Source organism: Lutjanus erythropterus, chromosome 17 (genome assembly GCF_056507025.1).
Source record: "Lutjanus erythropterus isolate fLutEry1 chromosome 17, fLutEry1.hap2, whole genome shotgun sequence".
Lineage (NCBI taxonomy): Eukaryota > Metazoa > Chordata > Actinopteri > Lutjaniformes > Lutjanidae > Lutjanus > Lutjanus erythropterus.
This window is the reverse complement of record NC_139333.1, coordinates 18213894-18238193: the sequence shown is the minus strand read 5'-3', so window position 1 is coordinate 18238193 and position 24300 is coordinate 18213894. Positions and strand designations below refer to the sequence as shown.

Below are 24300 nucleotides of genomic sequence, written 5' to 3'. Positions count from 1 at the left end.
GCAAGGTCAACACCAGGCAGTCTGTGAATCTACGGAGAATTTGCTGTATGGCTGCAGAGTATTTTTCATTTTCATATTTTTTGATGGCAGCAGATTTGGATATTTGATTGAATATTTGAACCTGAGGACGAGCTTTTCCCGTTGACTGTAGGAAGAGGTGCAAGACTGACCACAGTCAGCACAGCACGTCATCAAATTAAAAGGACTCCACCTAGTTTAAAACACAAAGACAGACGTTTCTCATGACCCTTGTTTCTGCTTATCTTTCTGTGCATGTGTGTGTGTGAGAGAGAGGGTGGGAGACTTCTGATAGAGGCCAAGTCAATCATTTATTTGAGCAGTCAGGAGGTTTAGCCCCAGAGGAGCGTGGTTAGACGACACGCTCTAACCTCTTTATGGGTTCCAATAAAAGCCTGACAACAGTCACATTTATGACATTAGGTCATTTTAAAGCCATGAGCTGTGTACAGTACCCTAACCTCTGCCCTACCCAACTCCAAATTACTGACTTAATGAAATCCAAAGTCACTCATCAGCTCCAGAAAACTGAAAATAGGCTGTTTTTTTGTTTTAGGACAATTTGTGCTGTATATTTCTGAAAAGAAGTGTGTAATTTGGTTTACACCGACTGTGTGCAGTCCTGCTGGACTCTCAGATGCATGCTCGAAGCCATCCTCACCCCATCCACCATCTGCCTTAAGATCTTTGTTTGCTCCTCCATGTTTTTGAGTTTCCAACACCCATACACCTGTCAAGAAATGTCGTCTCCCTTTTTTTGTCTCCTGTTTTTTAATTTGTTCTTTTTGGTTTTTGCTTTCTGCATTGTTAACATGTTTTGTTTCTTTCTTTCCATTCTGTTTCCTTTCTGCCATTCAGTACCTACAGATGAAATGGCCCCTGCTAGATGTTCAACCAGGAGGTCTTCAGAGTAGACAAGCACTTAAAGATGCCAGGTCCCCGTCACCGGCACACATCGTTGTAAGTAACACTCCGCTCGGTACTTTTCCTCTTTCACCAGCTCTTCTTCCCTTATTCATGACAGAAAAAAACAAACAAACCTCTCCTATGCTTTTCTTCTTTCATCCATCCTGAAAACAACTTCAGTGTTAAAGCCCTCAACACGAATGGATGTTGACTGGAAAAATGCATATTTGTTTGCATTTACCTCCAAATCTCAGTGACTAACACAAATTTTTCTTGTACACGTGAGCTTTTGACTGTTAGTGAGTGATCAGGAGGTGAATGGGACTGGGGGATGCCACTGTGGCAGGTTCAGCAGTTGTTCTTTGGACAGCCACGCCGCTTGTAATCCCAGAGAAAATGATAACTCCCAGCCTGGCCTCGCACTGAGCTGGATCATTATGGAAAACTGGTTTCATGTTGACAACTTTTTTTTATGAGAATGAGCTAATGCTGGGCTGCTAACATACTGTCTTTGAGGGAAGTGTGGGCGTTCCTTCAACATTGATTACCCTATCCATGGAGTTAGAAGAGTAGTCTGGCAGGAGAGTTGGCTGGACAGCGATAGGGGCATATACAGCAGATACACATAACAGAGCATCCACCCCAGGCATGTCGATATCTAAGAGGATAGCATCTCTAGAATGAGCAGTTGAACGTGAACTTAGAAGTTAGCCAAAGGCATGAAGTTTTCAGGAGGTCAGTGGAAAGGTTGCACATAGGGAGGTGTACGTATGTGGTCACAGGGTTAGCGAGCCAGGAAAATCAATGAGAGTGGGGATTGAGCAGAATTAGTGAGGTGATCATGACTGCCCTGGGCCATTATTGGCACAGTTTGTTACTTTTGTTTTGGAGTCGTGCATCTTCTACATATTGTTATGAACATGAAAATTTGAAAAAGCGCATAACGATTTTAGATGGAGAAGCCTTCCAAGTTTGTATGCTCATGAATACAATATCTCCTGTGGTAACAGTTCAGTGCTGGAGCTAATAATACACTGCTGACCCTTTTTGTTTATGCAACAACACAGTTAGCAGTCGTCATGGCTCCAGAGCTCTCACAGGAGGTAGTGATGATTTTTATCGCACAAATTACACCAACGAGACACATTGTCCCTTTCAGTCACATCTGACATTTGATCACTTCAGTTACTTTTATGGACCGTAATAAATACCATCTCGAACAGTTACTCAAAAGTTGGCGAGCCAAGGCTTCTTTGGTATTTTGCCCGTTGGAGTTAAGCACGTCTTAAAATAGCAGGAGTCGACAAGGCTGTTTATTTGAAACAGAAACCTTGTCAAAAGTTGTGTTTAAGACAAAGCGCTAGCAATGACAGTGTTATTCTGAACAAAACAAGCCCAGCTAAGGCCCTCCTTATCTTTGCCTGCGATGCTGGTGTTATTTTTATACCAAAGAGTTCAGGGGGCCTCTTCTTACTCTGTTATTTTAGGAGACGCTGAGAAAAGAGTCCCAACTCCTATGAAGTCATTAAACTGGTCGTAGGCAGCAAAAGCTGCAGGTAAATACTTGAGGTTTTATCCAGCTATGAGTCATAGGCTGTAAATACTTACCACCTCACATCCACCTCAACTCCTGCTGTACACTTTTAAAGGAAGTTTGAGAAGAAAGTGTAATGCCTTAGTGACGTCAAAACACATTATATACGTTTATGTTGTGTAATTCTTTTTTTTAGTTTTTCTCGATGATGAGTTTGCCACTGAAATGATATATAATTATAACAAAATACTTTTGGCTTTTACTGTTTTTGGGGAAAATAAGTAGCAGTAGTAAGCATCAATTTTTCACTATCTACACAGACAGTTGTAATACAAACAGTCAAGCATGCAACACTAACAGGCTTGGAACAAACAGGCAGCACCAGCAACTCATCACAAAACAGAAACTGGCTTTGGGGCAAAAACAAACTTGAAACAACAAAGATGGACAACCAGTCAGATGGAAAAAATAAGCTTTGCTGAAATACAGACATACACAATAACACAATGTAGTGACTGTAATCGAAAGTACTGAGCAACAAGGTGTTGTGAACAGCATGTGTTAATCCCTACAAAACGTGCCCATGCTTTGAAAATGAGCAACCGACTGAGATATCATGCCAGGTGAAGCTCAGTTTAAAGGTATAATATATAACATTTTTACATTTGAATGTCTAAAACTGTTTAAAACTCAGAGAAATCTGTATTTTATTTCAGGTCACGGTGCGCTTCCTACTCGCCTCTAGTTGCTGTAACATTCAGGAAAACACGGGATACGTCAAAGAATGACGAAGGAAGTCGGAGAGCGTGTCTAAACATGACACGAATAAAAATTTAATGCTGTACATTGCCAAGTTGTTTTACAGTGAAGACAGCAACACCCATCATCCCACGCTACTTGATGAGGTCATCAAACTACGTCTTTTGTTGTTATTTTGATGTGGGAGCGTGCTAGCAGCATAAATTACATATTATTTCTTTAAAGTAACACTGAATTGTGTACAATGATTTAACAGTAAAAGAACATGCAGAGGAGTAAATTTAAACAGTTTTAATTTACAATATGTGTATTACCTCCTTGGAGAGGCTACATTAGAAATACCACGTTATGTTGTCCATCATTGGAATTTGTTAAGTTTGAGGAACCAATTAACAATGCATTTATAATAATGCAATTATGATAATCATTCACTACAAAGTCAAAAAAACATATTTTTCCTAATTTAATTTTTTTTTTAGAAAAACTCAAAAGCAATGTCTCTTTGAAGGAATCATGTCCCATTTACTCAAGATAATCCTCAGACCTTGTGAGCAGTTTTATATCAGAACTGTTTTCTTTTTATCATAGAGAGAAAGTAAAAACTCTGCAACTTACACCAAAACAAACTTGATTGATGACTACTACTATAAAGGCCAGAGGAAAAATATGTACTTTTGATTTTGGGGTGAACTGTCCCTTTAATGTGTAACCATTGGATTTGGTGATAAATAACTCAGTATCTTAAACTAAAATGAACCTTCTGGTTTCTATTGTTGCTTTAGTTCTGAACAGAAAAAAGCAGAATGTAGCAGAGGGAGCGCTATTAAACCCATATAGTGATTAGTGCTGACACTGATCAATATCAGAGAATATATTGTAATATTTGTGCTCATATTGCCCAGCCCTAGTGTGCTCTGTTTGACAGAATACACAGGCTGGTAAGATCAGAGGCATTGCAGCATCGCTGCATAGGCACACAACTCGCTGTTAACACAAGTGATAAAATTGAATGTGAAATGCAGCTTGTATTGTTGCCGCTCCTACCATCCTGCTCTGGCATCCACCTCTGACTGAGAAGGAAGTGTGATTGAATGTTTCCCTGGTTTGCATCATACTGCCTGTTGTACATATAGAAAAGACAGATAACTGTGGACAGCATCGTGAATGCCGATGATAACCCCACACGGACTCCCGCTGGTGTCACTCAATCAGTCAAGCTTTTCTTTTTTTTTTTCTTTTCTTCTTTACTGCAAGATGTAGGCCTGCATGTTCCGGTACGTGATCCTCTTATCAATAAATCGGGCTGTAAACGGTAGTTTCTTTTTGTTTACAAATGCGAAGAAACACTCGGACACCTTGACCTCGCCCTGCTTGGAGCGCTAGCAGGCTGCATTGGCGGTGATAAGAAGCCGTCGATTGGCCGGCGAGATAACAGCGATCTGAAGCCTAAGTGACCCCGAGACAGTTGAAACAAGGATAGAAAGACAGCGAGAGATGGAAGGAGAGATATAGCCAGCTGTAGATAAAGCCTGTTAGAAAGTTGTGGCTGAGCAGAAGGATGGAGGAGAGATGGACAGGGATGGAGATGCAGACAGACGATCTCATTTGTGGCTGGGAGGCTCAGTCGAAGTGGAACGCTGGAGGATCAGCCGAGAAAAGAGGAAGTGACCTCACGCAGGCCGGTCTGTCTGAGGGCACGCCGTATGCCCCTGTTTATCATGCCCTCAAAGGGGGCCACGCAGGACCTTTTTGAAGTGCCTGACCACCCTGCAGGCAGCCTCAAAACCTGCCGCCGCTGAAAGTTATTCAATATTTATCCACCTATTGATGTGTATTTTTTGAGGGAGAGACTCCAAGAAACATTTTTATGCCTCACACAGCTCCTGAGGGAAAGATCACAAACAGTCCTTGGTTTGTCAACTCGCCTTTTATTGTGATGTTTTAATTTGACATTGTGGACTTGAAGAGTCTTTGTGGATACTTAACAGCAGGAAGCTTAAAGCTGGGGGACGAATTTGGGAAGTAGTGTGTGTGTTTAGCGTTTTCTTTTCATAACCACTTTCACACTCCTGTTATTAATACCATAGTGTCTCAAAGCGTGACAATGTCGGCCCTCAAAAACATTTTGTGCGACCAAATGTGACATGAAATTAAAACATCATATTTTACCCATTTCATTGACCCTTCCTAAGTCCCGCCCTTTTTCTTCTGTGTTATAATAACAGTTGAGGAAGCTTGGTACGCGGTGGAACCTCTGTCAACGTTCTCCTTTACTGTCTCTGATACATAAATTTGCTACATGCTAAGTTTGTCTATGTTAAAAGAAAAGAAAAAAAAAGATTTTGAAGATGGTTAAAAGATTTTTCTGCGGGACCTATACTGTGTATATATTTTAAGTTAGCAAATCCTAGCAGAACACTAGTTAATGATTGAGATTAGCTAGCTAGTTGTCTAGCACTTTACTAACATTAGCTATCAGATGTAATTAGCCAACTAACAACTGTTGTAGATTAGCTAACGTTCTGCCAATATTAGCTATCAGATGTTTTGTTTTGATGTTTTTATCAGATGTTTTGCTAACATTAGCTAATTGTAATATGTGTAGCTTTTACAGGTCCCAGTGATATCTTTTAACAGTCTTAAAAGTTCAGTTTTCTTTTCAACATGGACAGATAATTCAAATACGGGAAATAGGAAAGAAGAAAGTTGACCGAGATTTTGCCAGCTACCAAACTTGCTCTGTTACAGGGGACAGTGGGAAAGGAACGGGACGTGGGAAGGATCTGTCCTAAATGCTGGTGCTGCTAGAAAAAGTTAGCAACTTATATGTGCTGGTACCCTAAATTGTCACTCAGTCATCAAACCTTTGGGAACCCCTCATTTAGGCAGTTATTATTGCATTAACCCATTAACATAGCATAACATAACGTACCAGGTTGAATTGTAAATCCACTGAGTAAAGGGCTCAGCTGGACTCCAGACTCGTGTTGGTAATGTCATGACATAATTTGGCTCATCTCACAGTCATGTGACCAAACTTTTCTAACTTTTAGATGAAGAGCAGCACCTCTAGAATCAGATATAACGCAAGTTATTCTTATTGAATCACATTTCTTAATTTGCCGTTCTGGGAATTGGGGCAGAAACATGCAAATGTTAAGAGCATATTCACACAAACTTCTTTCCTCACGTGCATACACACACACACACACACACACACACACACACACACACACACACACACACACACACACAGCCTTAGAGTCTAGAGCCTAGCCCTGCTTGAACAATGTCTCCATTGTTTTGTGGGCTTTCACTGGCAGCAGGGGACGGCTGGAGTGTTAACCATTTCCCAACTGCGCCTCACTGTGTATTATTGTGTGTGTATGTGTGTGTGTGTCAGAGGTAGTGAAGCATGGGCTCAGGGATGAAGAGAGGGAGGGCACTTGCTCCAAGTGTATGGTAATTAGTGTGGAGGAAGTGATGGAATCTGGCCATTTTTATGGCCCGCAAGACCTCCCACCTGAGCCTTTACAACTAGTGAACATACTTATTTTATCCCCATTCAGTCTCACTTGTTTCTCTGAAGAATGTGTGCTGGAGAGAGGCTGTGTGAACAGAGCTGACATGTTTTTGATATTATGAAAAATCTGCGTCTTAGCCAAGCATTGAGAAAACACATGCCACAATAACTCTGTGGATCCCAGTCCATGTTAGAAAAGACAGAGCCAGGATCACATTCACCCTCCTTGACCGCTTCTCTGTCCATTTTGGAGGAACGGGGATAAAGGGGGCTTCCTGTGGTCTGAATGGGCCGTGCACCTGGGCAAGCCAGACAATTGCACAAGACTCTGGGATGCCTGGCCTCCTCAGCTGTTAATGAGCGACCCCATGGTCAGCAGGCACCACCCACACACACTGTCCACACAGGCTTTACCTAGAAGGCTTTCTCTATCCTGCTTTACGCCGACCTTAAACTGCTCTTTCGCTCTGCATTTTAAGCCTTTTTCCAAATAACCTCTCTCACCCCCTTTTGTCTTCTTTCTGTGCATGCATTCCTCCATCCACCCTTAACCTTTGCTGCAAGAGAAAGCTCATATCTCAGACATTTTATTTGTTGTTGTGGTCACTTCTCGATCCAGGGTCGCAAAATGCTCTTTGCATGTAGGATTGGGCGATATAACAGACATTCTCATGTGGTTCTTTTTTATTTATAAATGGTATCTCAATTGCATTTCCAGAAAATGTAGTGTATTATACTATGCATTGATATTAGGAGTGTCATAATTCTACAATTCCACGATTAGATTTGACTTTCAATTTTAAGGTCACAATGTTATTCAATCTAAACATCTGTTCTTTTATTGCTGATGGCTGTGCTGCTGTTTGACTATCAAGTCTCGGTTTGTAAAGATCAACAGATCATTGGATTTATGCGCTCGCAGCTGTCATTTACAATTTCAAGTTCTTCTTTAAAAAGATAGGAAAGTCCAGCCACAGGCTACCACTTTGCTATGACGTCGTTTCAGTTTTGTTTTGCTTTTTCTTTGGACATGCGCACAAGTAGATGTGGGTGGAGAGAAAAAAAAGATAGAGGGAGAGTTGCCAGTCCTGCTTTATTTTGATCCATTTCTGATTTAACTGCTTGCAATCGATTTTCATTTCCAGTTGAAATTGTGACACTCTTAATTGATTTGGAAATCCTAATTTACAGATAGATTAGATCAGGCATACGTCATGTCCCTGTCTTGAGTACGACCCAGAAGTGCTAGCGCCGAATTGAAAAACCTAGTGGCACCATGCCTAAAAACTTTTATGGTGTATTTTGCACATCAGACATAAAAAGAAGTCTATGAATTTCTTTACGTCCCCCAAGAGCAAAGGACAGTAAGAGTTTCTGCTTGGTCTGAAGGTCAAGATCACTGTTTGATCAAAACACGTTTGCCTGACTGGCCGTAGGATTTGAGCCCTTAATATCTAAAAAGCAATACTGTGTTCAATTTTATGCTATTAAATTGCTACAGACCTCAGAATTTACATTTACTGCCAGTCAAATTAGAGGGGCTGCTTTCAACCAAAAAGGGGCGAGGGCAAAGCACCCTGATGGGCTGCTCTCATCTATACCGTGATCGAAAACTCTATCCATATTGCCCAGTTCTGTTAAGCACAAGATCACGACCTCAAATAGAGACCATTCATTGTGTCTATCAGCTGTGTCTCGCTGTCTTCTCCAGACAAGACGATTGTTCGGGGGGTCACACTTACATCATTGGCTCGGGCCAAAATCTGAGGCCATCGAGACATGGCGTCAGGCCCCGGGAACTGTGACAATGAAAATGAGAGCACCTCGGTCATTGTATCTGTCCAGCAGTCTGGACCGCCGGCCACTTGTTCCCACAGACAATCCACCACTCAGTGTTGGCTTAGTCAGCAACAACACCACAACAATGACTCGAGAGTCTTCTCGCTCCGTTATGGACTCAACAGAACACTTAGGCATTTTAAAGTAAAGGTAGCTGTTATATTGCCGACCAGAATTTAAAATGTTTGCATATTTTTATCCAAATGTGTATATCAAATGTGCAAAGAACATCATTAAGGAGCCTCTCCATTACAACACATGATCGTAGGAACTGTGAATAGCAGTTTGTTCTATTGTGTCTGTGTGTTTGTGTGTGCGTCAATAGCTCTAGGGCCATCTTTTTTTCCTTGCTGTGGTATTTGACCGTTAAATAACCCCTGTGAACTTAAGCTACCCTAGGGAACGTGTGACTCTGTGTTGGACATGCACATTTAAAAGGATAGTACATATTTGTAACTTTAAATGTGCGTCTGTGTGTGTGTGTGTGTGTGTTTCGCCAGTAACCACAGCGTTCACTGTCTAGCTGTTATGAAAAGTTATCTAGCTGGCCCCGGGGTCAAGCACAAGAACAAATAGAGCCCAGTGATCTGGGTGCAGAGAAAGCCACCGACACAGTAGCTTTCACTGTAGGTACTGGAGCCCTTCAGTAAACTAAAGGCCCTGTTGCTTTTCTCTGCATGTTGTGAGACTTCTACTAGCATGTCCTTTCTTCCCTAGGAAATCAATAACTCCCTTTCCAGGTTTTCTTCCTCTTTCTTCCTTCCCTGTCCTCTATCATCTCTTGATATCTGTCAGAGAGATGTGAGATCTGATTTTGTGCTCTTCAGGGCAGTAGATACAAATGTGCCAGGTTAACCTCTGAATGCCTCCTCCTCTAGAGAAACTTGTGTTTGAACAGCTAGTAAGACTAGGCAGTTCACATTTTCTTTCTGAGAGCGCACAATGAAGTGATAAAAATATCAGAAACTAGAAGGGCACGCAGAGAGCAAAGACCTCCGCCAAGGCCAATAGTCCAGTCTTCTATCATATGAAAATCTGCAAGTGCAACCACTAATATGACTGGATATATTTCCAAAACTATTAGAATGATCTCAAAATATGATTGTGCCTAGCTCAAGGGTCAGCAACCTGCAGCTCCAGAGTCCCATACAGCTCTTTTTTCTAAAAATATACGGAAATGAACATTTAATTTTACTGCTGTAAGCCTATATTGATTTTTACATTCTCGACTTGTAAAATGTGTAGCCTATACACTGAATAAAAAAAATGTTTCCATACTTTGTCAACTAAAATGTGCGTCATAGGCCACATTTTGCCGTTGGCTAGTCTTGAGACTCCCTCGGCTAACTAAGGATGCCAAAATCCAAAAAAAGAAAAAGTCTCAGAGGAAACTAGAGAATACAGTAGTCGTGGCTCCAGACAGACTTTTTCTTTTTTAGCCAGAAATGGCGCTTTTGAAATAAATGTTGCTGACCCCAGGCCTAGCTGAAGCCTCATTATCTCGGCTTTACAAATTCAGTTCATTTGACACCAGGGTTACAACTGACCTATCGCACAATGTTAGCAAACAGGAAAAATCATTTGTGTTTCTGACCCTCAGATCTGCTCCAAAATTTAATGGGTTCGTCCTCGACCCGTGTTACATCCTTCCACTAAGTCTGAGGAGAATCGGGCCAATAGTCTCTCTATAATCCTGTGGACAAACAAACAAACAAACAAACCAACACTGAAACCCAACCAAAAACATAACCTCCTTGGCAGAGGTAACGACTACTCTGGGGACCCATTACTTGCATATTTTCTTATTTTCATTATAAATCTGCTTTATAATTGCACTTTGAACAACTTTAATATCTAGAAAAACATGACTGTTTTCATACCCAGGATAATTTGGCTTCGTCTTTGTACAGTGAAAAGAAGTGGAGACTTTCTTTATTTACAGTCAGCGGTCAGCAGTTTTAGACATTTAGGGGTTGAAAAATCTGTGCCAAAACGTAGCGGTGACAGTAGATCTTCAGACCGACTGACTGCTCCTGAACATCAGTGAAGGTGTAGACGCTGAGGAGCTTAAATGTTCCACCAAAGTGAAATAGTGTTTTAACAACCAGCTAGCCAGTACCAACAGCCATGTAACCAGTGCAGAGCCAGTGTTCTCCTATTCTCTGTGTGTAAAATTAGCACTAATGGGGCCGAACACGTTCTCAGGAGAAAGCTGAGCCAGCAGAGACGAGCTCGTAGTTTAAATAACTAAAAAGCCAGGGGATGCATTATTTCCAGGGAGAACACGTTTGCTTTTGCATAAAACCTGGTCGACTGGGGTTGTGTGCGGATGTGTATGTGTGTGTGTGAGAGTGTGTGTGTGAGAGAGAGAGAACGAACTAGAGATGGAGAGCTGATATAATTGTGTGACTTGGGAACGTCCATCTTTGCCTTTCAGGGGCCCTTCTGCTGGGAATTCCCCGGACAGTCAGATCTGAGCCTTCACCAATTTCATTTGGTGAGAGACCTTTGAATTCCAAAAATATCTTGTTGGATTTTTTTGGTTGATTCCACACTCAACACAATTGATAATTGATCATTGATGATTAAAAAAACTGAATGAAAAACCTAAATCCTGGTGATGATGCTGATAATCATGCTGTGTTGTGCTTTGTGCTGCAATTCAGTGCTGCTGCTTTGTTGCTGGTGTGCTTTATAATGCCTTACAATGACAATCCAGGTGATGGGATGTTTGAATGTTACACTAAAACTGCCCAGCAAGGTGTTTCTGTGTTCAGCTTTGTTGGGATTATGAGTCATCTGTGTGTTTTAAGGATTCTGTTTGCTGTCTTTATTTGTCTTATGCATCACTGGTCTCAGCTTCTGGATTGTTCTGGTTTAATGCCAACTTTGGTTTTAGCTTTGGAAGTCATTGTGGATGCACTTGGTTTGAATTGGCCTCTAATCTACCAGCAGGAGACGGGAGACTTGTGTAGAGATGAACCAGTTGCAATTGTCTCGGCTATGTCAACTATAATTGACAGCAAACCCAAACATTTTTTTCTATAATGGAAAATTAAATTAAACATTCATAATTAAACACTGAATAATAATAAATGACTTTTACATTTTCTACAAAAGTGCTCCAGGTTACTGCCAGGCCTTTTTCCTCTTTTCTCTCTGCCTCTTCACTTTTTCCTTTTCCAACCTTTCCTCTCTCTTCTTCTCTCCCTTGTCCTGTCCTCACATTTTCTTACCCTCTCTACTCAGGTCCCCTCCTCTAGGTTTGGGGCGAAGTCTACTGAATAGACATATGATGATGACAGACAATGATATCATTTTTAAATACTTTTATTCACATTTTTATATGCGTGTTTGTTGGATATTAATGACAAATTGGCTAATGCTGTTTTTCCTTTAGTAAATCAGATGCAAAATTCTATTATCCATTTGCTCAGCCCTACTCTCCGCTGTTTGTTCCTCTCGTCTTTACCTAACTCTTCTCTTTATCCTGTTCTTGGAGTCTATTGCTCCTCTTACTGCTGACGACATGCTAGCATGAGCCCGTGTGTGACTGTGACCAGCGTTGTTGGATATGGCTGTGATGTTAGCGTCTGTGTCGCTGCGTGCATAACGTGGACTATCATGTGGCACATGCGTGTTCATTTTGATACAGCGGCCAATCAGTTGGTGCATCTTTAGTTTTGTTTGTATTTGTTTTAGAAACTGTTTTTAACTTCTATAAGAAAGTGAGATAGATGGAGCAATAACACACTCTGTTTATGACCACTGGATTAAAGAAGAGCTAACCTTAAAGTGCTTTAACACTGCATGTCCTTCTCTAATTCAAAACAGCATCACAGTTCAGATTCCTCTGTCATTGTCCTGCAGCTCTTTTAAAAAAAATCCTTTTGAATACAAGCTGTAATTTAGAGAAAGTGGAACTTTAAGGTAAAGTAAGTCCTGATTTTGCTGCAGAGCTGACCTGCTGAGGACATCAGTACGCCTTGTTTTGGTTTCCTTCAGTCTGGCTCTGTGAAGCTGGGAAGACGCTGGCATTGCGAAGCCCGGAGGATAACTTATTAATCTCCTCTGAGGCGACCGTGGCTCTGTGGATTGCCTACTTGAATTGTTTGACTAATCAATTGCTTGTTGATTTTACACACTCTGCTGGGCCTTTGTTGCCAGTAAATAACATGAGTTCTTCAAAAAAGAAAAAGAAAGAAGGGAAGAATGAAGGTAGATCATACTTCATTGTGACAGCTATTAATATGATGGTATAGTCTACTCTGATTTTTTTTTTAAAAAGAGGCAACAACAACAAAAAAAACATTCCTCTCCCCATGTCAACCTGCTTCCCCTCCCTCTCTTATACAAGCGCCTTTGCTAGAACTTGTTTGACAAGGTCTGGCAGGATCGCTGTTGGGTGTGCCTGTCTTTCTGCATGTGTGTCTTACAAACACACCTTTGTCTACACCAGCGTATCTGCAGTATCCTTGCGTCTAAGGTGTGACTTGAGTTTTCGATGACAGGCAGTCAGAGCTGAGCTGGGTCAGGCCAGGTTATAACTTTCATGTGTTTGCATACAAACAACATGAACTCATTTAACCTGGAGATCTGACTTGCAGGCCCATGCGGAGCGAGGAGATTAAAAAAAAAAAACCCAAATAAACGTGCGATTCGGTCATAGTTCATCTGCACAAAGAGCTCAGATCAAGGTTCAGAAGTGATATTGATAAATAATCTAATTTCTGATGAACCACTCCTGACAGACTTGACAGTCGAGTGCACTCATCTCTGACAAATTTCCCCAGATAGCGCGATCCCCGGCTCCGTTCAGCGGCCGGCCTCATGGGCGACAACAGACTCAGCAGCTCCCTACGCTACTGTATTAACACTGGAGGCCGTTTCACAGGGAAACTTGTTTTGACAGAACTCCAGGTGTCTCATTGTTGAGGCTGGCATGGTTCAACAGATTTACCAATTAGCACTGGGCTGAGGGCACAGGAAGGGTGGGAGTGGAGAAGAGGGGAGGGAAGAAATGAAATGTGGAGGGGGGGGGGGTGGATGAGGCGGATTTGGCCACAGTGATGGAATGAGATTTTGAGTGAGAGGTGCTGGTAGGGGAAGGTGTGGAGGGAGGAGAGGAGGGGAGGTGGGGGGGTTGTGACCATACGGAGGCAGGCTGGAGTAAGGCGATCCGTGACCTCGTTTTTTTTTTTTTTTTTTTTTTTTTTCCCAGCAGCAGTATGGAAGGGGCTGAGGTTTGAGCTGAGCCACAAAGAGGAGGGGAACTACGTAGGAAAAGAAGACGGGGGCAGGAGGGGAGCAGAGGAAAAGGGGAAACATGGTGTTAATACATGCCAACTTTTTTAACTCAACCAGAGTTGGCAAAAGCACACGCATTCTTTACTCAAGTAGAAGTACAGATACTTGTGTGGGGAAAAAAAAGACTGTTAAATGTAGAAGTACTAATTCAACTTCGTGAGGTAAAAGTGAAAAAGTGCAACCTCTGAAATGTACTCAAACCATAAAAGTAAAATGTACACTATAGAAGCAAAAAAGCTGAGAAAGCTATAAATTTCAAGGCGACTTACTGCGACAGATTTTTGAGTTTTAAGTTTAAGTCAAACTTGCAAGTTTAGAAAAAGGTTTTACCAACTACTTCTGTTTTGTTGAGATAATTTACTTGTCTTCTTTAGATAAACTTGAATCTTTGAGTTTTACAACATTTTACAACAACAAGTGTATTGAAGTGAAAGTGAATAATGGTTAATAATTTAATATTTTCAGTTGCGACCTAAATAACAACAAATCAGGTTCACAGCTCACTGCGAACAGTTTTTGAAATACAAATTTTGGGGTTTCTAAAACTCAAAGATTCAAGTTTATCTAAAGAAGAAATGTAGATGAGTTCAAGACTGAAAAATCTAGTTGCCGTGAAATTCTGAGATTTTGTTTTTTTTTTTTACAGTGCAGCATTTCTGCTGGCTGTTTCTGTGCAAAAACAACTGAGTCTGTCTTTTATGTTTTATTGACTTGTTACCTCTGTCGTGCCTGAAATGCACTGATGGACCTCCAATCAGCCGTCTTTTCTATGTGTTATTGTCCCATCCATTTAGATTGAAATCAGTCTTTATGTTGGGGAGGCTGTGAATAATGATGCAAAATAAAAATGATCAATTTATTACCCCTTAAATACATTAAAACTGAAGTAATGTAGAAAGTACAGATATTTGTGTTAAAATGTAGGGAGTAAAAGTAAAAAACATGTCAGAAAAATAAATACTCAAGTATTGTACCAAAGTACAGATACCTGAAAAATGCACTTAAGCACAGTAACAAAGTATTTGTACTCAGTTACTTCCCATCTCTGAACTCAGCAGAAAGGTTTTGTGTTGTTCTTTCAACTTACCTACCTCCTGAATAAAGCATAACTCAGGTCATTTGTGGTATTTTCGTTCTAGATAAACTCCTGACACTTGATTCTGTTGTTTATGCGTTGCTAACACACATCCATGTGCAGGAGCGTTGATTTGTTTTTGCTGCAAGTCCCTCTTGGCTCGCTGTTCTCACTCTGGTCCGAGGCTGAATTGTGCGGGATTAAACACAATGTTATTACTCTCACTAACCCTCTTTGTTATTCCTCAGAAATGTCTGCTCCTTTTTCCAGGAAGTTTGGAAGTGAACTTTTGAGAACGGGTTGAAGTGATTAAGTGAATATCCCAGGGGTGGCCACAGAATTTAGAGTAGTTTTTGACTCTGGAGAGTTATGACGCTGACACACGCATGCATGGGCACTGAAGCATGCATGTAGTGTAGTAATGCAGGAGAATCATGAAATAACTGCACTGTAGGGCAAATTTCTGAAAAATGTATCATGATAAAATGTTTTCTTTCAGTTGATATTGATAATTGTTGATAATTTTGATGAACTATTTCTAATAAAGACAAGGAGAAAAAAAAGGTTGAGTTTAACCACTTTATTATGAATTTAATCACTTTATTTGTCAGGGCACACAGTTAATAGTTTTGAACACAGATGGGAGAAAAAATGATTTTCTTAAGTATCATGATTATTTTTTTTAATTCCTGAATTGATTTTTTTATTGCTGAATTTCTAAATATATAAATAGGGCTTAGTCTGTTAGCTCAATGCTAACCTGCTAACGTCTCATTTTATAAATATTTTTCTTTTCACACCAGCTTGATGAGCAGGAACAGATAAATGCAGCCGTTTACTTCAAAAAGTACTTTATTTACGTTTTTTTTTTTTTTTTTTTGCAGTATAGCGATAATACTGTTGGAGTAAAACTCAAATTTGAAATTAATTGAATTGCAACACTTAAGAATCACAATGCATGTCACCCAGGTAGTTAGAGAGATAAGCATATCGTTCCGGCCCTGCTTTCTTATTATCAATCTCTGCAACATTGGCTTTCATTTCCTCACTCCACCCTGTTTCTGTTGTTGTGTCACATGTTGATGGTGCACCTGAGCAACACACCTGTTGAATGATTGGCATTTGCGTGTCGCTCACAGCACACTCCATTATCAAGGGATGCAGTATTCATTATGTGCTTTCATGGTGGTTTGCGTTTAATGGATTCAAGTGAAACTACTGATCAGTTTTCTTATTGTTATTAGAAAAATGTCAGCTGATGATACAGATCACTTGTTTTACTGCTCAGGCCTGCTGTCCTCTATTTAAGTCAAAAGAGGGGGCTGAAACTATCTAACTAGCGAGGGTGTGCTTGCAATATTGTGCCTCGTTCAAACTTGACAGCCTCTCTGAAGTCGAGAAAAGTTAAACTTTTTAGAGGAGCATGCTGCCTTTTTTTTTGTGTGTGTGTGTGTATTTGAGGCGACCAATCACAACAAAGAAAAGTCAGGCTTTCTCTATATGTAGGAAGCTGTCAGTTTACTACAACAACCAGAATAAAACTGTGGAAAACAGCGGAGGAGAAGCTGAGGGGTGGCTTTTCATCTGATCTTTTAGTCTGTAAGCAGTGCATGGGATGTCTTGTTTGAGTCACTGTGAAGTGTCAGGGACTTGGACAGAAGTGATGCTGGTGGCAGCCCCTCTTAAGGAAAACTGGTGACCTGGGTTCATGATATAGTAGGTTGTTGAATGCACCTCACAAAGGCAAAGAGTGGTAGAGGGTGGATTTTCCTGTCATCACTGAGTAGGACCGAAACATTTGACACTCTTTGACACTTGAAGCCTAAATATTTATACCCTTTTTCCAGCACCGATACCCATAACTTGGGAGCTACCAAGTAGAGATGGGGGAAATAATCGATTCTTAGATCGATGCAGAAGAGTCAGTAATAGGAAATTTAAAACCCACTTCTCGGCGTGATGGAACCAATTGGATGGTGAAATGTAATGGACATAAACGTGCGTCATTTTTATGTTCTAAACAACTCTGCTTCCTTATTTTTGGTGAGGATGGCAATTTCAGATGGATACAATCTGATCAGCACCTCTTGGCTTAAAAGTTTGAAATTTTAATGCATCAGCATGCATAAATATTCGTTGTATAATAGTGTCGTAGCCCTTTGAATCAGAATCAAATCGACTTATGAGGTGCCACTTCAGCTACTACCAAGGCGGTGTTCAGCGAAATTAAGACTATAGTAATTAAAATTATCCAAACATTGCTGTAATAGCTAAGCTAATACTTGCCCGTTAAAAGTTTTAAAAGTAAGAGAATCAACCAGGAAAAGAGGTTTCGACACTGTGTTTGTTTTAACTCAAAAAAGTTGTCCAGACTGCCTTAAAATTTTAAAAAGACAGGTTGAGGTAACTTTTATAATTTATTCAAAACAAATGAACTGTCCTAGTCAAACTTAATCTTAAGTCACTTGTACTTGAGAAAACACGTTCAGTAAGTTTAATACATTAAGTTGAATGAACAGTTCTTCAGTCACACCGACAAACATCAGAAATTGGATTTCACATTTAACTGAATTCAGTGCTAACCTTCATCATGGTTCAGTCTCTTCATTATTGTGAAAAGAAATAACTGACTTATCATGAAGTGTATTAGAGACACACTCATACTTGTATATTTAAGTCAAGTTAATGTGAAAAGATTAGTTGGTTCCACTAATTTCCTGTGTGATTTTAACAGTGAAGGATCCACCAAAACAAGTTATTGGCACGTACTTAATTATAAGCTCCAGATAACTCACGTGGGTTCTGGTTTTGTAATGACTTAGTGTTAAGCGATCCCACAATTGCCATGGCGACTGCCTGTTGTATACATATGTACAAGCAGCTTGTGATTGAGAGTGATGGAGACAGCTTTGTGGAAAGGGAGAGGAGAAGGGGGAGAGAATATGAAGCCCCGCCAAATTCCCCAAAGAACAATTTACAGTTATGGATGAATACACTGTCACAGTCAAATTTTGACTCTGTGGATGTGTGTGCGTTGAAGACAGTGGAATGCTGAGTGATTCCAGAGAGCACTTAAGCTGCCTCGAATTCACTCTTCTGTTCCCACCCGCGTTATAACAGCAGAGGGGGCTTTTCTTTGGAGTTTGTAAGGGTAAACACGGGGTATCTGCTTTCTGAGTCATTTAGCATCGTCCTCCGTCACCTTCCTCATATATTCTAAACAGTGTTTTCAGGTTTGTCGGGCCAGCCTGAACGAGACTAACCCCCCAATTTATTTGATTTTGTTCCTCTTGGCAGTTCCACTGAAGACCTATCTGAACTTTTCTTGGATTTGTTTGGCTCCGGTTTTGATGTGCGTGTTGTTATTTTTTTTTTTTTCTTCTCCGTCTTCCAAGTCTGTGTAGTCGACGGTGCCTGAGTGCCAGGCCCTGCTTTTGTCTCGGCCCAGGGAAGGAATTTGATGTGAGACTTATTTTCCTACCCAGTCAGTTTTCTTTGAGCATTTTTTCCCCCGCTCCTGTTTTTTTCTTTTGTTTTGTTTTTGTTTTGTTTTTTCTAATAGTCCTGGAAGTTTGGGACACTTCTTTTGAGGCAGGTGACGCTGAGATTTGACTGCTCTCGCATACCTGTGCAGGTGTGCACAAGCTATTTATTTATCCAGCCTTTCAGAAAAATGTACTCTAATTGAACGGCCTGTTAAAACGTCACTGGAATCAGTCATGTAATAGCAGGAGGAAAGTGTGATGGGGTGAAAAGGAGACCTGGATTCCACGAGATTAAGGAGGATCATCATACTAGAGGTTTTGGATGAAGGCTCAGTCCTGGCTGTTTTTCATGGTTAGAGAAGTCTAAACTAATGTGTCAGACCACTTTTTCTCATCAGCGAGATGCACTATAGCATTGGCCAGACATCGGCTGCGAAAGATGCAGAGAATTGCATGCTGGGAAAAGAATAAACAAGCCTGTCACTAAAGTTGGGAAGAATCCTTAGAGCAGCGCTACTGTCAAAAAGCAGCTTCCATTTCATACATTATTAACATTACCTAAACGCATTATTTGTGTATTTATTCATTCATTTGTCTTGTTAACATCCTCCTGGAGTAAGATAAACAGCGCGGCCAGACTGGCTGTGTGACAGTTGTGTGTGAGATTTGAATAAAAAGCCTGGCAGCGTGATTGGAGTGAGACAGGAGCGGATTCTATGGACACCAGACTTCCTCTCCAGGCTCATTAAGGGACAGTAAGGCGATGATGTCGAATCGGCGCGCACTTTACCGGCCTGCCTTTTTCTTTGAACAGCGTCGCCCTCTTATCTGCAACATGCTCTGTTCCTCCATAACAAGACGCTCCCACTCCCATGCACACACACACACACACACACACACACACACACACACACACACACACACTCTGCTCTGTCTGCGTCTCCTTCTCGTGCACACACATTCTGCCTACATACACACTCTTCATACTTATTTAGTTTGTGTAGACAGAAAACTCTTAAGTATGTGGCTTGTCCACAGAATTTTGGCAGCTTTTGTTGTATTTTCTCCTACGCTATCGAAAAAGCCTGCTTGTTTTTTGTTCTTTTTTTCTGCACAGACATCACAAATGGATATTTTAATTGGAACTTTTGGCACTGTCTCCATCTTGTGTTGGAATGGCAGACAAGTGAGTGGCTGGCGAGGCCGGGGCCGGGCTGATTGGTGTGTAGCGAGGCGTGCCTAAATCAACTGGCAGCATGAATAGCTCGCTTGATTCTCACTGGCATTCACTGGAATCCATGGCAGTTTTTTTTTTTAAACAAGATTCTTTCTTTGGAAAAAAAAAAAAAGTCTGGAATAACCAACAAGGGACAGAGAATACCTCCTGCTTCCTTGAAGCATGACTTCCCTTTTGTTTTGGTGGTGCAATTTACTTGCCTTTATGCCAACTCACTTTCTGGTGCTTTTGTAATGTCAGAATAAAATGGCTAACCTGTGTTGTTGCTGCACCCCAGCCACAGATTCATTCATTCATTCATTGTGCAACTTCATATGCAGGTTTTGAAATGTTAATGTGCTCATGATAATGAAAATAATCACGTCACCATAATGAATTATCATTGCACTCTTGATGTTTTTATTTTACAGTCTACTGACTCAAAGCGAGTGGTAAGCCTGTTGGGATTAGTGAAGAATAACAAAAAACTGATGGAATCAGCCCTGGAGATAATTTAAAATCTCTGCTTTTTGAAGTGACATCCAGTCTTCAGACTATGTGGCAGAGTTAGTCAGGACTCTGTTTTGCATCACTGTGTTTGGATGTCTTAAGATGTTGCAATGGCTTTTAAGTAACAGTGATGTCATACCAAGATCATTGTGCAGCACCAGGTTCAAGGATGAGCTCCAGCGGTGTAAGAAAATATCAATACACTTGAGTATTGTGATATTATTTTTTGTCATACTGTATCAAAAACACTGCATTGTGATATTGTGACACATGCAAAGATGTGTGGCAAGGGTTCGCTCTGTTGTTTAAATTACTGACCCCTAGATAACAGTGTTATTATCTATAATTAATAATAATATAACATAATCTATAATTGCAATATATTGAACTATAACCTTAAACTTCAGGGTGGAATACTGCACCGTGTAAAAAAAAAAAAAAAGGTATGAATAGATGTGCCCTCGTCTTGTTACATAGTGTATTGTGAAATTCTCGCCAATCCACAGCCATAATGAGGATGTAAGCAAACAAAGAGCTAATAAAACATGTTTAAAAGTGATTTGACAAAAGTAGAAACCTGGGTTAATACTTGACACTCCTAAAGTTTATCCACAGTTCCAATTTTGTCAGATTTTGAATCTGCATATGGTACCACTGAGTAGTAGGGGTACTTGCCTCATAATAGCATATTATTGCGATTTTAAACATTTTGCGATATGATGAGTACTGCAATAACATAAAGTGCAGTATATTGCCATTTATTACTTTTTTCAGGTGCAAGTTGTGTCCACGAAGGAAAATGTTTGTCAACATCTGTTTTATTTAATAAGATAAAGTTTTCAGTCTGTTTGCTGTCATGAAGACAAATAAATCATGCTTACCGTTAAATCTCACCAGAGAAAAAACAAAAATATTGATTTTACTAGAGTAGCACTTGCAATGTTATATTGCAATATTAAGATTAAGAAAAGATTTTTACTATGCATCCATGCCATGCAATATTGGCATGCAGCATATCGTGATACAGTGCTCTATTAAATTTTCACCACACCCCTCTCTGAATAGTTTATTCATTCATCTACTTTTTTGGACTTTGCAGGAATTATCTACTTCCTGAACTGAGGGAATTGAAAGTGAATAGATCACTAGTCCCATATTGGGCTGGACTCCTGCTCACTCTGGCTCCACTGCAGCAGCTTAATGCAAACCACATGCTTTAGCTGCACATCTGCATAAGTACACACCTGTTTAAACTGTGGACAGTCTTTTACCTCAAACAGTAAATTCAGGCACACTCACGCCAGAGGCAGAGCAGCTGCGGAGCCGGGTCAGGTTGGAGTCATTGTAATCCTCCTTGACATAATGTAGTCCTTGTGTTTGGCTGGGCCTCTGTGTGTGTGTGTGTGTGTGTGTATGTGTGCTTGCGTGTGTGTGTGTGAGAGAGGAGGAAGAGGAGGGAAAATGGGAGAAGATATTGTGTGTGTGTGTGTATGTGTGTGTGTGCAGGTGGGGTTGTGTGATCTGTATACTCTGTATGCTTGCAAATAAGTGTTTTTGTGTATGTGTGTGTGGTAGTGGGCCTTTCTCTCCTGGCTGGTAGTCAGTGCTGTGTAATTACCTGGCTGTCTGCCACCGAGCCCCACTGGAGCAGAGACAGAAGTGGAGCTGTGTCTTACACAACGTAACACAGCAGCCCATCTGAACCACTGGCCCGCAGTTTGTTCAGCCCAGGGTCTGGACAAAACATCGGGTCTCTTGAGACACAGATGAGGTCAGAGGAGATTTATGCAGACCGATCAATCAGAATGTATATATTTCGATATATTTATAGCTGTAACGATTAGTCGATTAATTCATAATTTTGTCAATTGATTCATCGTTTTGTGTCAAAAATGTCCAAATTCTCTGATTCCGGCTTCTGAAATGTGGATATTTTCTGGTTTCATTTTTAGCCCGACTGATATATCAGCTGATCAATATTATAGAGATGATATTGGCTTAGCACTGCTACATTAGTATCAGTATGTTGCCCGATATTTTTTACAGTACTCTTTTCTTGGTTTTTAGGCAGCATGTTATGTATATTTTATCCTTTTTAGAATTATTAAAAATACCAGTTATAGTTTACTGTGTCAGTGCCCTGATGTCATTTTGGATTTTATATATGTAAATACAGAATATTGTCTGATAGACCTGTCGGAAATTTAATATTAATATCGGCATCGGCCTCAAAAAATCCAGTATCTAGTCTGACTCTAGTTTCTTTATTTCCCCATGACAGTAAACTAAATATCTTTGGGTTGTGGACAAAACGAGACATTTGAGGACGTCACCTTGAGCTTTGAAAAACACTGATTGACATTTTTCCTCATGTTCTTACATTTTATGCGCCCATTAACTAATTGATTAATTTGGGAAATGGCTGACAGATTTGTTTGTTGCAGGCTCAGATATATTGTTTATAAATCTGTGTCCTCATTTCTGTATAATACATTTGAAGGTTCCTTCATGAAAAGCACTTAAAACTTCAGTTTGCTAAAGATGTCAACAAGTCTTGGGATTATGATAATTTAGTATTAAGTTGAACAGCAACTAATGATTATATTTGTGCCATAAAATTAAGAATGCCCATCAAAATCCCATAACACAAGTTGATGTCTTCAGATTGCCTGTTTTGTCCAAACAAAAGTCCACAATTTAGTTGGATTTTCTTTGATTTAATTTGAAATGTAGTGTTAAACAAATCAAACATCTGCTTGGTAAAATTTACATTGACAGATTGATTTATAGACCAGTCATTTTAATGCTAAGGTAAATACGGGGCCAGGGGCCAGAAAATGTTGTGAAATCTTGTTCTATTGCCACGGGGCAGAAAGCTCTTAACTGACAGACAAAAAAAAGAAACAGGGCCAGCCAGTCAGCAGCCAGAAGACTTGGCATAAAGAACGTCTCTCAACTGGTATGTGACTTCTCATTGCTTCACCAGCCACCGCTGCTCAGACACTGAGGTGCACCCCCTACCTGTAAAGACCAGGATCTGGGTGCACGGGCGTGCACGTGGCACACGAGCTGCACGGGTGCATACTGCGGTGTCAGCCTGCCTCTCCCGCCATTTTAATTGTTATATCTCCTCAGCCTTGATATGAGCAAAAAGGGGAGGCCTCGGCAGAACCTGGCACATCAAAGGCTACCTCCCCTAGTCTTACAAGTTGCCTGTCTCTTTGGAGGAGCCCAGGCTTCGGAGAGCCAGAAAAGGGGATTGGAGAGGCGGTGTGGATCCCCGGCTGGAATGAGTTTGATGGGCTAATTGTAGCCCCCAGTGGACACAGGCACTCATCACAGAGGGCCGGCAGAGCGGGGAGCAGAGACTGTGGATGAGGGGCTGCAGTGGCTGGAAAATACTCCTGCTAGCTTTCCCCTTCATCTCTGGATATGTGCACATGGCTCTCTGGTGCCTTTGATTTCAGTATCCTGTCCTGAGTGTATGGATATCAGAAATATTCTTGACATGTAACGCTCTTTTTCTCAACTGTTCACTCATTAATTGTAGGGGTGTAACGGCACATTGATTGAGGGCTGTACTTTTAAATCACTGATCGAATTGCTTCGATTCTATTGAGTATTGAAAAAAGCCATGTCATTTGACACCCAATTTCTGTTACTTCTTTTATATTTTTAGCATATATTTTTTGGTACAGAAAAAAGTATTGTTCAGGAACTGGCATCAAAGCCAAAGTATCAGTAACAATTCCAGTGTAGAAAATTTTTGAATGAATGAAACCCACCCCTACATTGATTTCGATTGATATAATGATTCAGTGTTCAACGACCCAGCATGATCAATGCAACATGAAAATAGCAACCTATACTGTAATCTTTAAGACACACCTTCATTCTGAAATTTCCATGGTATGTCTGTGTCACAAATTTCTAGAAAATGAAATTGTCGAATAATAATTTTTGTTTACTTTTTCTGAGTTGACTTAAATGTAACCGTGTTAAATGGACACATGATATCATCACTTGGTCCCACCAAGAGCAAGAACTGAGGTGACTGGGGCAAGGAAAAACTTCCTTTTAACAAGGAGAAACCTCGAGGAAATCAATACAGTGTCATGATGAAACTTG

The 24300-nt window shown here is 40.6% G+C and overlaps 1 protein-coding gene across 19 annotated transcripts in view; it reads left to right on the top strand.

Annotated features, from left to right (window-relative positions):
• The window catches only part of tcf7l2 (transcription factor 7 like 2), a 111593-nt gene that overhangs the window by 38085 nt on the left and 49208 nt on the right, over positions 1-24300 (top strand). For 12 of the 19 annotated variants that reach the window (XM_084740175.1, XM_084740179.1, XM_084740174.1 and 9 more), the window contains exons 4-5: positions 877-978; positions 11017-11076. The exons of 3 other annotated variants lie outside the window; for them this stretch is intronic. In XM_084740175.1, the coding sequence (XP_084596301.1) occupies positions 877-978; positions 11017-11076 (162 nt within the window). The remainder of the gene's footprint in view (positions 1-876; positions 979-11016; positions 11077-24300) is intronic. 4 more of the 19 variants (XM_084740183.1, XM_084740187.1, XM_084740188.1 and 1 more) reach the window with 1 other exon arrangement.